General features: G+C 31.4%; 1 protein-coding gene across 3 annotated transcripts in view; it reads left to right on the top strand.

Annotated features, from left to right (window-relative positions):
• The window catches only part of LOC100576405 (AT-rich interactive domain-containing protein 5B), a 185,679-nt gene that overhangs the window by 50,039 nt on the left and 121,876 nt on the right, over positions 1-13,764 (top strand). For all 3 annotated transcript variants that reach the window (XM_006558214.3, XM_003249196.4, XM_006558215.3), the window contains exon 2: positions 2,102-2,353. In XM_006558214.3, the coding sequence (XP_006558277.1) occupies positions 2,102-2,353 (252 nt within the window). The remainder of the gene's footprint in view (positions 1-2,101; positions 2,354-13,764) is intronic.

Genomic DNA, 13,764 nt, shown 5'->3' with positions numbered 1-13,764 from the left:
TTTATCGAATTTCTCTCTCTCTCTTTTTGTTTTCATCCTTTTCTCATTCTCTCTTCTAGTTACCTTCCCATAAAATAATAAACGTTACTTCTTTTTTTTTTTTTATATACTTTTAAAGGATAAACGAAAATCGTGGATTATTCCGATTTCATTTTCAATCGTTTCGAATAATTGGAAAGAAAAAGATTGATAAAAAAAGATTGATTAATTGATTTCTTTCTTTTTTTTTTTTTTCGTAGTTGTTTGTAAATCGCAATAATTTTCAAAATATTTATTCGAGAGAGGAAATATTTTGTTTGTAAGTAATATTTGTGTGTTTATCGGGGAACGTTTGGACGATAATGCTTGAAGTTAAAAAATAAAATTATTATTTAAAATTATTGGATTATATAGTTTGTTGAAACAAAACAAAAAAAAAAGAAAATGCAATTTAAAAGAGTTAAGCAGATAAAATTTAATAGATATTGCTAATGGTAGGTTTGTAATATTTATTTTAAGATATTTCCTGAATCGATAATTTTTTTTAATATCGTTAGTTTCGTATTTCTTTATATAAATGAAATAAAATATATATAAAAAAAAATGGTGGTTTCATTTTTAAAAATTATTTATATAAAATTAGTTTTAAAAATTTTAATTTCTAACGCGAGAAGAAATGAATAATTTCCGATTAAAATCTTGAAAAATATCGTAATCACGTATTCGAGTATTTATAGAGAAGTGTGAAAAATATATATATTTATTGAAATTATTTGTTACATTGTAGTTGACCGACATACTTACAATGTTTGCGATTTGCTCGATAAAATAATCTGTTCATTATCTAAGTATGACATTTTTTTTTTAACACTCATTTTTAAATGTATAAATAACCGAAGATACCGAAGATCGTATCGATAATCTATATTTCTTCAAAACAAAAAAAAACACTAAATTTTATATAATTAAATTCTTTTTTTTTTTTTTAGAAAGATTTAATTTTACTTTCGAATCGCATATCAACATATATAACGCGCATTTTCAACAACCGATATTCACATCACAGGGATTATAACCAGAGACCATTTTCTTCCTTGGAAAATGTATTACTTTACCTTCATTAGTTTGCACGTTATCCAAGTTCAAACACGCTATATAATTTTCCATTTAATCTTGTAAATGAGCTCAAGGTTTATTAATGAACACGTAGCCGATGCGAACTAAAATTTCACAATTATATGGATTATTATTGAAACATTGGAAATTTATTATTAATAAGAAAGATCTCTATCTAAATCTACCTCGATAATTTATATTCGATTATATCGAACAGACGAAGGAATAAATTGGGATCAATTTCCCCGTGCAATTTATTAATTTATCGGGAAACAAATGTGTTGTTAATTTTAAAAAATTTTTTTTTTCAAAGCGACGCAATGATACAAATGAGGGCCACTGGCGTGGGATATGAGTCATCTAACGACTTGTTTTACTTGACGAACATCCATAAAACCGATCTGATGGCTTACAAATAAGCGTACTCGACGCAAGCCTATTCCGATATTTCGCCGACTATACGAATATTATATTTTTACCCATTTGCCTTATCCCCGGGCTTCGTGGAAAAGAAAAATAAATCTATCGATATATCGATTTTTTTTTTTATATATATCAATTTATTTGAATAGCATTTGTTTAACAAGCCTCCAAGTTCCCCGAATAAACTTTCGATAAACTGAGAATAAAATACTCGATTAAAAAATAATCCTGTCTTATATATATATATATATTTAAAAATTGAACGAATAAATTACTTTTTAACGCGTACAATATCAAGTATCTTGTATTGTAAAAATTTAAGAAAATTCTTCGATTCTCGTACACGAATACTTTCCGTCGCACTGTTTTTGTTGACATACCTCCTAGCTTTCGTTCAACACAATTTCCACGAATTAATAACGCGTCTATAGGCGAGGCGAGCGCGTGTATACATTTTCGACATTCCGCGCGTGGAAACAAATAATAACGTTCGCGTGGAGAGATTACGGAACGCTCGTTATTATATGTAAACACGGACAGGGGACAAGTGTTATAAGAGGAAACGATGTCGATTTCGTTTCAGTTATTGGGCGGTGCTTGCTTCAGCCATGGCCCGTACACGTTCTACAAAGCGGTTAGAATAGGAAATGGTCGCGTACTTCGTCTTGGAAGCTTCTTCCTCACGAAACTGTGGAGCGATGCCGATCTCGTCAGCATCGGGGAACTTCAGCTGTTGTGGATGGACAGCCGGGGACCGAATCAACCTCTGGCATCGTTGCGGTTGTACTTCTTGCCGGAGAACACCCCGGATGGCCGAAGGGACACGCATGGAGAGGTGAGTGGCTTTTTTGCTTTCTTATTCCCCCCCCTGCCCCTTTTCCTCTTACTTCTCGAGGATGAATTATGTCGCGTGTATGCGTGTGTGCGTAAGCGTGTGTGTGTCATCTTTATTAATTTAATTCAACTTGTTCGACAAAGTTGCAAAGAGTTTTTTACTCTTTCGTGATTATATCGTTCGATAAATAATTAATAATAAATATATTTGAAAAGGTTTATTACGATATTTCGATTGTTCGTAGTCTTAAATTAAGATGAGAATTATTTTCGCAGAGAAATAAATTTAAATTTGATGGATTTTCGAGCGTTTATGTTTCCTTTATTGCGAAAGAAATTATATCTTGTTATTATCTAAGACTATGAATAAGATATATAATAAATATTTGAAATATTTCATTTTTGTAATGGTTATTTATCGATCGAAATAATTATAAACGAGCAATTTTGTCCGCACCGAGAGAAAAGAAACAATCTATTTATATATCTCATTCTCCGAGATGAATAGATTAGATTTTTTCCTTCTTTTTTTTTTAAACTGTTCTTGTGGAATCGATATTTTTAGGATCCGTATAATAAGAAGTATTTCGCGAAAACAAGTTATTATTTTAGAACATTTCCATTAAGATAAATAAAAATCCATTAATTTTATTTGACGATACAATATTTGTATCGTAATTACGTAGGATATAGGACGTATCAAAATAGTAGTGGCAGTTTTGTAGGCAAAAGAAAAAGGAAAAATAGATATTTTTTTTTTTTCATTCTTCATACACGTCTATTAAATTTCGTTTCTATTCAGTTCGATGGTGGATAGAAAGTAAAGTTTCGAATGTAATGAATCAGACGAATTGCTACATTGCTCTTATTGCGAAAATAATGAATTGGAGAAGCAATCTTGGTTCATAACGACAGCGCCGCGTAAATAGCTATATTCTGTAAAATAGAAAGTAATATTTAAACCGGTAAATCAGCTAGGATTGTTTCGTTGTAATCTTATTGTGAAAGTAAGAGAGGAACATTTTCTTAATCCATAAATGAATAAGAATTATCGGGGAGAGAGAGGACTGGGGCTAAAGTAATTAAGATTGTGAACGTTTTACGGCAATCAGATGTATCAGATTTTTTTTCTTATCTTTGAAGATTTTTTTCATCTTCGAGATAGATGAAATGAAGATAAAAATCGAAATAATAATAATAGTCGGACGTTCGGAATAAAAACTCGTGACATTTTATTCGGAAGAGTGAAATTACAAAAATTTTTCTTTTTTCAAAAAGAAGAACACGCTTCAAAAAGATTTCGTTATATTGAAATATGCAATAAAATTTGAATAAGAGTCGTTTTATTAAAAACTTTGGACGTGGAGAAAAAAAAAGATACGCGGTTTTTTTCCTCCCCCTCTTTTTTTCTTTCTTTTTTTTTATCTCCAGTCTCTCTCGAATCCATCACAAAGTTCAAAGTATAGATCATAAGTGGTAAAATAGAAAATCTCGCGGTTAAAAATACGTAGAAAACTTAATCTCGTTTCACGATAGAACGGAGAGAATTACTCGACTGTAATCTTTTATTCGAGTTAATTGCCCCAGATAAGATAATAAGCAATCTTTTTTCCTCCAAGTTTCAAATATATAAAGTATATTAATTGAACGTGTAATCAGAGTGGAGCAATGTTGAAAAAAAAAAAAAGAAAAAGAAAAAGAAAAAAAAACGGCACGGGAAATAATAATAATAATAATAATATGGGATATTACAATATTTATAATACACAAACTAACGGTATAAATAATCGTAGAAAGTTACGTACACGGTCCTGATTTCCCGCCTTTTTTTTTAAATCGTGATTAATGATTTCGCCTCGAAATTAGAATTAATTATTGTTGCGCATAGATTACGATCGAAATAATATTATGGGAATAATTTAAACGCGTATAGCTTTTTTTTTATTTTTAACCGGGATCAAAAAATAATCTCGCTAAAAGCATCTCCACCATCGATTTTTAGTAGGAACTAGTAAAAAAAAAAAGGGAGGGAAAAAAAAACAAATTCGTAAAATTTCGAGAAATAAATTAAAAAATAAATCGATTAATAAAATTTTTATATTAAATACGATAAAAATTTGATTCGAGTGAAATATGAATATACATTTTTTTGGAAGAAACAAAATTTTGTCGTTTCTATCCATTTATATTTTAATTGTTCGATAGTAGAAAGTTTTTTTTCGTCATTTTCCCTATTTTTAAAATAACTTATTTCGATTTTTTTCATATAAAAATTTAAAAACATTTTCGGGAAATTTGATAAAATTTTTTCGAAAAATTGGAAAAATGTAAAATGTTCTCCGTATATATATATATATATTTCTTAGAAATTTGGCTTTGGCTGTCGAAAAATTTTCGAGCGATAAAAATTTTTACGACCGACTAATCTTTTCCACTAATCGGACCAATAAAAATTTAGTTGCTCCTCCTTTTGAAAATATATTTATTATCGATTGTGTTCGAGCAACGATTATCCTTTCAGAATTGTAATAATTCGAAAGATCGTCGAGCGATTACGGAGTGTCGTAATGCCAGAATTTTTCTGAATTCTGTCGGCTAATTTTAGCGATGCAATGCAACCTTGATCTAATTCATTGCTCGACCACGTTACTCGAAACAATTCTACGTTTCATGTCGAACATATATCGCGTTCGCATATTTTTTTTTTCTTCTTCTTCTTCTTCTTCAAACGTGATTCTCGCAAGATCACATTTTTTTTCTTTTTCTCTCTTTATGGATAACTCATAGAATCATCATATATGTATAATTACAGTATTCAAAATAATTCATACATATTTATTTCGAACGATTAGCCAGTTTTATTATTTAAAATAAAATTGTCAGATTTCAGAATTCGATAAATTTCTTTTTTTTTTTTTTTTAATTCCACCGCTTTTTGCAAATTTAAATTCGCAAATTCGAAAATATTTATCCTGACGGGATATCGTGATATTTTTATTATAAATTTTGTGATAAATATTCATATACGATTATTAAATATTATTAAATATTTTTATTATAATATAATTTAATAATATTATCTCGCTAAAATTCTTTAACTTATCCATAAAGCTTATCGTTCTCGTACATTCATATTTCATCGATCATCATAATCATCATCATTATCATTATCATTATCTTTCGTACACGATATTTACATTAATCGAAATAAATAAACAAATAAAAAGAAAGGAGAACGAGATTGAAATTATAATCAGTCTCAAATTGAAAACAAAACGACCACCATCGTCTTATCTAAAATTTGTCCTCCCCTCCTCCCCCTCCTTCGCCCCTGAAAAATTGGAAGGCGTATAATTGTAATTTAACCGGTAATCGGTGGCGAACGCTCGAACGTCTCGTTCCGCAACGAGGAAATACTCTTTCGACCGTTGTAAACCGGTTTACATTCCGTTTTTTCCATCGTTGCTCGAACATTTCATCGGCAAAAATCCCTCCCTCCGAGAGCACGCATTACGCGAAACGATGATTTTTTTCTCTCCCCTCCCCTCCTTCTTCATGACCATTAACCTTTCTCAATTCCGCACTTTCGATCGCACGCATCTCGTATTATCTCTCTAAAGAAATTCAATTCGAAATTCTTGGCAAGCGTGGAAAAAACATTTCTCGTTGGATGGAAAATAACTTGGGGGAATTAGTTTTCATTAGAGGTATTCGGAATGAAAATTTCGAGCGACGAAATTTTTTTTCTCTCTTTCTCCACTTCGGATCCATGCATCATTTATTGCGTTGGAGAAAATAAATGGAAGGATTGTGCGTGGAAAAAAAATATCGGTTATTTATTTACAAAGCAATTTAAGTTTAGATAGAAAATGAAATGGAATCAATCTCACTCTATCTTTATTTCATCTAACTTAAATTGGTTGTAACTCGTACGATATTTATATATCAACTTTTATAATTGTTTCGACTTGTGAAATCGATTTTTTAAAGGCGTGCCGCGAATATATTAACGCGTTGTATAATTCATTACGCTCAACGCATGATAAATAATATCAAAATTGAAATTAAGTGGAGCAACGTTTATTTATGAAAAAAAAAAAAAGAAGGAAGGAAAATTCGAATATATTTATAATATTCGCAAAATTAATCAATAACACGATACGCAACGTTTAATTTCTTTGTAACAAAATGTATCGGTATCTCGAGTCGAAAGCCAATTTCCACCCACGCAGTATCAAAGATACCAGTTTAACTAAAATTAATCTGTCTTATAATAACGCGATTACCGCGGCCACGATAGTGTTCGGGGCACATTCGTGTACACTCGGAATCAAATTCACCTTGTATTATGCTAACGACATGCTAATGGCCCCCCTTCTTTAACGACCGTTTCCTTTTGTGAGCTCGCTTTTGATTCCTCGATCTACTCTCCTCTCCTCTCCTCTCCTCTTCTCTTCTCTCCTCGACTCGACTCGTCCATGGCTTCCCATCTGGCGATATTAATTACGAAATATTCCTGTCCACCGGGCTGAAGCAAGAAACAAAAGGGGAGGGGAAAAAAAAAACATCAAAATTTAATATATTTCGGATATAAACTTTGGCAGAGTACCCTAAAATTGCATTATATCCGTCCCGTGAACTATTCTATAAATATTCAACGAGATATTATCGATCAATTGTGATGTAAATCGGCTCGGTCGATAAAATAGTTAATAATCGCAAGTTTATATTTATTAGCGTGAAACGGGGATGCAAACGAAGAGCGATTGGAGGCAAAGAGAAATCAATTGGGTCGAAGAGTAGAATAGAGAGAGAGAGAGAGAGGAAGGAAAAAATGAAACGAATGGCAAAGTTGAAAAATTCATGAAATTCCGAGGCACGATCGCGAAAACACAATATAGATTTATTTCCCTCTGTTAATAGGGGGACGAGTGAATCGGTGTTATCGAATACTTTTTTTTCCTTTTTTTTTTTTTTAATTTCTTCCCCCTCCCCTATTTAGGAGAATATTTATTATTTAATCGATCGATGAAATGAATATTCTTTGAAATCACATTTTGTATTTAATCATTTAATTATTCTGTGGATATTTCTGATCGATCGATCGTTCTCGTGGAAGAAATAATTCTTTATTTTCACTCCTTTCTTCTTTTTTCCTCTCTTTCTTGTATTATAAAAAAATTCAGTTTGCCAAGTTTTTCGATAAAATTGCACGGGTATATAAAATACGATAGCAGGGGAAGAAAGAGGGAACGAAATGAAAATATGATTGGAAGCGAGTACGAAAATATTAGAAAAAGATAAATAGTTCTGCGAGAAAGACGGAGATAATAAAAAAGATTTATGAGCTCGCTTTATAAAAGATTCCATCGCGGAATTTTTCGAGATTATAGAGAAGTATTACGCTTATATAGTTTACAACGAATGTTTAACGCAATTTTTCATAAGGGAAAAGAAAAGGGAGCTAGACGAAGAAGAGGAGGAGGAGGAGGAGGAGGGAAAAAAGGAAGAAGAAGAAGAAGAAGAAGAAAAAAGAAGGCAGTAGATGCAGATCTGTATGTTGTTCTTGCGGCTTTCATATTTTCCGGATTTTATTCAAAACCATATTTGCATTCTCATTATTTTTTTGCCTCCCTTTCGTTGAAGTTTCTCTGAAATTCCGTCGAGCTCCATACTTATATTTTCCATCTTCTCTAAGCATTAAATTCGTTTTCCTTTTTTTCTTCTTCTTCCTCCTCCTCCTTTTTTCTTTTCCCCTTCGCTTTGAGGGCGCGAGTGATAAATACATTTATTATTATTATTATTATTTCTTCTTCTTTTTTTTTTTTTTTACGAACATTTTGCAATAAACGAAACGTTGTAATTTCGAGCAATTTAACAATCGAATCCTTTCAATTCGATTTTTCTCTCGTTAAATTGGCTAATTGTTAAATTACAAAAATCGCGTCCCACTTTGTTATTATCGATAATCGGTAATGATGATTACAGGTTATAAAACTCGGTAATGGAAGATTTCTAGGTACTTTTTGTTAATTGTTGGTAATACATATATATAAAGAATTTAAACGAAATAAATAAATATACGACCAGTTTGTGCAAGGCTTTGGTCCATGAAAACTTGGTAATGATGTTATTTAAATGCCTAATATTGATTGAGGATGATAGTATAATCGCGTTAATATGCAAATGTATTTATACATTAATTAAATTTATACGCGGATAATGCCGTTGCAAAATATTACCGTAACTGAATGTATGAATTACGCTTGACATCATCGATTAATTCATCCAGGCAGAAAAAAAAGAAAAATTTAAAAAGAATGTAACAAATATATAGTTACACATCGCTAATGATATCGCTCGCGGATATTTACTCGTGGAAAATTGATACACACGAAAAGATTGGAAATATAAATTTTATTTAATTCAACCTTTACGATCAAAATTCTTTTTTCCTTTTTTTTTTTTTTTTCAGAAAAATTGCTCGGGATAAAACAACGATAAATTTCCATCAACTTCCCTACGATATCCTCCCCTTCTTAAACATCTATTTTTTTAAAATAAAGTAAAATCTTTTCAAATTTCTTTCGATCGAAAGGAAAAATCGAAGATGGAAAAAAAAAAATATCAGAAATATTCCTCTTTTTTACCGATTTGCATAAACATCCGCAATTTAATATCGCGGATTTCTTTCGAAAGAAAATCTCTCATCCCCATTTAGAAGTTAGAGAAATTCCAAGTGGAATTAACCAAGAGATATGCAAAAAAGGGTGTAAGGGAGGCGGTTAATAGAGGCAAGGGCGCGAAGTAGGTGGGTGGCAGATGTAAAAATGCTCCTGGGGGGTTTGCAGGACACGGTTGGAAAATCCCTGGTCGAACGTTAGGGTGGATTTCGGGGTTGGACTCCACTATCGAGACATTGTCAATTAACCCGCGCCCCTTCGCTCGTCATTCTCATTCTGTTTACAGGGTCTGGCTCGTTTGGTAAACGAGAAGAATTTTGTTGTTTCTCATTTTGAAATTAAATTTTTATCTCTTTTCACTTTCGTTCAGAAAATTTTCTCTCCCCTTCGAGATTATTCGATCCAGAGTTATCGAAATTACATATCATTTGGGACGAAGAGATAAGATAGGAGGAAAAAACTTGATATTTTTCGAGTTCATAATTCGCATTTTTACTAATTGGGAGAGTCTGGAACAGTCGAAACTGCAGCATTTAGTTGGTCGAAATAATTCGGTTAATTAAATATGCACCGAGTCCGGAGAGTTGTACCGACTTTCCCTGATAAATAATCCTCCCGTATCGTATTTGCGAATTTTTCGGACGAGAAAGAAAATGGTAATAATTTCTAGGAGGGGGAGGGGGGACAGTTTTCTGAAAACAAGCCCAATGAATTATGCAGATAACCTGGTTGCACGAAGAATGAGAGAATAATCTTTGAATAATACACGTGATCCATCATAATTTTAGTTTCTCTGGAAATGAGTGTATATATATATAATAGTTTTATTTTATCTTTTCATTTCGTACGAGTATGTTTCGTCCTTTTAATTTTTTCGTCGAGTTGAATCACAGAATTGTGGCTTCGAATTCGTCCCGAATTATTAATCGAGTTAGAATTACGAAATATCGTTTTCTTTGAAATTTGAATTTGAGAATAGATTAATATCGCATGAATCATCATGAATAATCGTGTTCGTGTGATAATCTTATATAAGTTTTAAGTTGGGAAAATTATTGCGATAATTGCTGGAAATAATAAATTTATCATTTAGAGAAAGAGAGAGAGAGAGAGAGAGAGAGAGAGGGAGAATAGATAAATCTTCATCGGATAAATTATTTTAAAGGAAATTTTAAATTAAAAAAAAAAAAAAAAAGAAGAAGAAGAAATAACAACTGTTATCAATTTGTAAGAATGAAACTAGTCGTAAAAAAAAAAAAAAAAAATAGATAAAACGTTATTTTTATCGAACATCTCATATTTCAAATTTGATACGTAATATATACATCGATGTATATATACATCGATGATTGGATAATTATATTTGAAATAAAAAAAAAAAAAAAAAAAAAAAAAGATTACAATTTATCTTATTAAATATACAGTTGATCGGATAAAATTATTTTTACGTATCTCACGTTTTTTCAACGTGAAATCATCGCGTCAATTAAATGCGTTGCATTTTATTTTATTTTATTTTATTTTTTTTTAACTCGAGATATCGGTGAGAAACGAAATAATAAATAAATATTTATCAAAAGTAGATTTTTTCTCTCTCTTCTCTTCTATCTATCTTTCTCTAATGACTGTATAATTTTATACATCAAAATATCATCGTCGTAATTTAATTGGACCACTATTGTTCATTGTACACAAAAAGATAAGGAGGGAAACGGAACATTATTCGAGCGAACGAACGAATTTACGCATTTGGAAAATTGGAGATCCCGGATGTATATTTTCTATTTCAACCGGGAAATTTCTCTCTCGCGATATTATAGAAATCGTTTTGTCAGATCTCAAAGCGGGTATGTTTGTATACACGTGTGCATATACAAACATAATAGGCGGAGATATAATGGTACACTTTGGTAAATGGAAAAACACATAGGCGTTCGTTATTATTTTAAATCGATAAACGTCTGTGCGCGCGCGAGAGAGAGAAAGAGAGAGAGAGAGAGAGAGCCACTGTTAAATCGAATCACCGTGCTCACAATCACGTCCGTATTATTGCACACGGCATCGAGTAAGAACAATAAATTGGATGCAAAAAAGACCTTGGAAATATTATTTTAAATTACATTTGAAACTGGATATATCTACGGATATAAGTACGCTTCGAGCGAAATGATGTTATTTCATATGAATTATTATTCTTAATTTTTCGTTGTTATTACGTTGTGTCAAGGGCCAATTTTCCTCTTTAACGATCGTCTAATAAAAGACGCAATGTTTCTTTTCCTTCTGATCAATTATCTTTTGGAAAAGAATTATTATTTTATATATATACAATTAATAATGATAATTCGATGAAATTAAAAGGAAGAAAACGGATTGTTCTGTAAAACTAAAGTAAAAGCTTTCTATTTTTCTTTTTTTTTCTCCTCCTCCTCCTCCATGGAAGTGATAAAAGTCAAGGCTCTGGAGAGGAGAAAGAGAGCATGGCAAAAAAATTGGAACTTTTTCTCTTTTCCCCTTCGGGAGACCAGTTTTTACTTGCAATTTATTCGTTCGTTATTTCCGTGTCTGATTGGAAATTCAGGATGTAAGAAATATTGGGATGAAAAAGTGTATAAAATACGATCATCGTCAATGAAAGAGGATGGATCATTGTTGCGTATCTTTTCGTCGTTGACGATCAATTGAAAGTTATTTCTTTATTATATTCGAGTTTTTTTTTCTTCTTCTTCTTCTTCTTCTTCTTTTATTGCATTTATATTGCACGGCACAGCGGCAGTGTGTATATAGAAAATAAGTAGTAGTATCTTCTATAGCTCGGCAAGGTTACGTTCTAATACTGTCCGCAGAAATGAGGTAATGAATAATGCATTCCCGCGATAAATGTTAGTTTTATGAAACACAACACACATATGCATACAATCACATCACGGATGAACATTAATTCGTTCTTGATGGTTTCGACGCATATTTTATACGCGAATTTATATTTTAACGTGAATTTAATTAATTGAACAAAAAAAAAAAAAAAATAAAATAAAATAAAATAAAATAAAAGAGGTAAGTGTAAAAATAATATTCTAAATATTCATGATATTTTTTTCTTCTTTTTTTTTTTTATATAATCTTTTTACGTTGTAAATTAATTTTTTTTTTTTTTTTATTCTTTTATGTATTATGTAAAAACTTTTCTCGTATTAGGTAAGACACTTAAAATAGATTACGCGAATGTTTGTTGTTGTTGTTGAGCTGTTATTAAGATGTTAAAAACAAAAATATGTGTATATGTGAATAGGGGAATAATTAATTTGGTGTAAATAGTTTTTTTTCTTCTTCTTCTTTTCGTTGATATACGAACGTGCCATCTTTGTTTTTTTTTTTTTTTTTTTAAATGGGACGATATATTAAATGCGATATATCACATAGTAGAGCGTTTTAAAAAACGCGTACAACGACCTGTGGTTCAAGATCAAGGTCACTGAAGGTCAACTGCAAAATAATTTATCAGTAAGGGGCCGAGATATTCAGGTGGCCTGTTTTTCGTGTCTGTACACGATAAAAAAAAAAAGAAAAGAAAAAAAGAAATTCATTTATAATCATGTATATATACATACACACAGATTCCCTCTTTGGTGTTTTTTTTTCTTTTATCGCATTACATATTCATCGCGATAAATCTTTGGATTTCGTTCTCGATGTTCAACTTGTACTTTCCATCGACTTTGAATCGATTTTTGAACCGATGTCGAGACAAGTTGAACGTCAATTACTTCAAATAATGATTAAAAGTCTTCGTTATTCGAATAAAAAATTGTGTTTCTCTAACGTTTTGTCGAGCGTTGTTAAAATTATTATTATTATTATTCTCATTTTATTTCCATTAACGGAATCTTTCCTTAATTTTGTCGAATAGATGGTAAAATTGGAAATCGCTATTACCAAATGAAATTTAAGGCAATGAAATCGTGTATATATTTTATATTAGCTTCGGTCTAAAACTATTCAGAAAGAATAATTCGGAGGACTGAAACCAAGGATCGATTATCTTATAATCCCATCTGCGCTTTGGAATAAATTAGGAGGGGTTGGTACAGTTGTCGGATAAACAGTTGCTGTTCGATAGTCCAAGATGAATGGGGCCTTTTAATTCGATCGTGTTCATCAATCATGTCAATTGTATATACGTGGCACAGTCGATTCGTGATAAGTCATTGGCATAATATTTTCACACCGTCCAGATTGATCGGTTTTAATCGTTTTCTGGATTAAAGTAAAAAATAAAATACTTCTCCCGTTTGTTTCAAAATGTTTGTCCTTTCCCTATTGGGAGGAAAAATCGAATATCGAGGACAGAAGAAGAGAATAATAGAAGAAGAAGAAGAAGAAGAAGAGGAGGATATGATATTTCGTTACGGCCAATCAGAGGACGCGTCATCGAGATAGATTTTGACGAAATTTTGCACTTCCTTTCATCCAGCTTTCCATCCCTCCTCTCCTCTTCCCCTAAATAAATTTCATTTCATTTCAACCATCCAGTTTTGATTCGATTTTCTTCTGGCAACTTCTCTAAATGAGAAAGGCAATTACGAGAATTTCTCGACTTGTATAAAGTATTGAAAATGGAAAGGAGAGTGGGGCGAGGATAGATGGCGTTGCTTTGTTGTCGCACATGCATTATTTTAATATTAAAATGTTTCTTCGCAGCCATTTCTCATTTTACCTATTTTTTTTT

This window comes from Apis mellifera, linkage group LG8 (assembly GCF_003254395.2).
Source record: "Apis mellifera strain DH4 linkage group LG8, Amel_HAv3.1, whole genome shotgun sequence".
In the NCBI taxonomy this organism is placed as follows: domain Eukaryota; kingdom Metazoa; phylum Arthropoda; class Insecta; order Hymenoptera; family Apidae; genus Apis; species Apis mellifera.
Note: the sequence above shows the minus strand (reverse complement) of the source record. Positions and strands in the feature narration are given on the sequence as shown.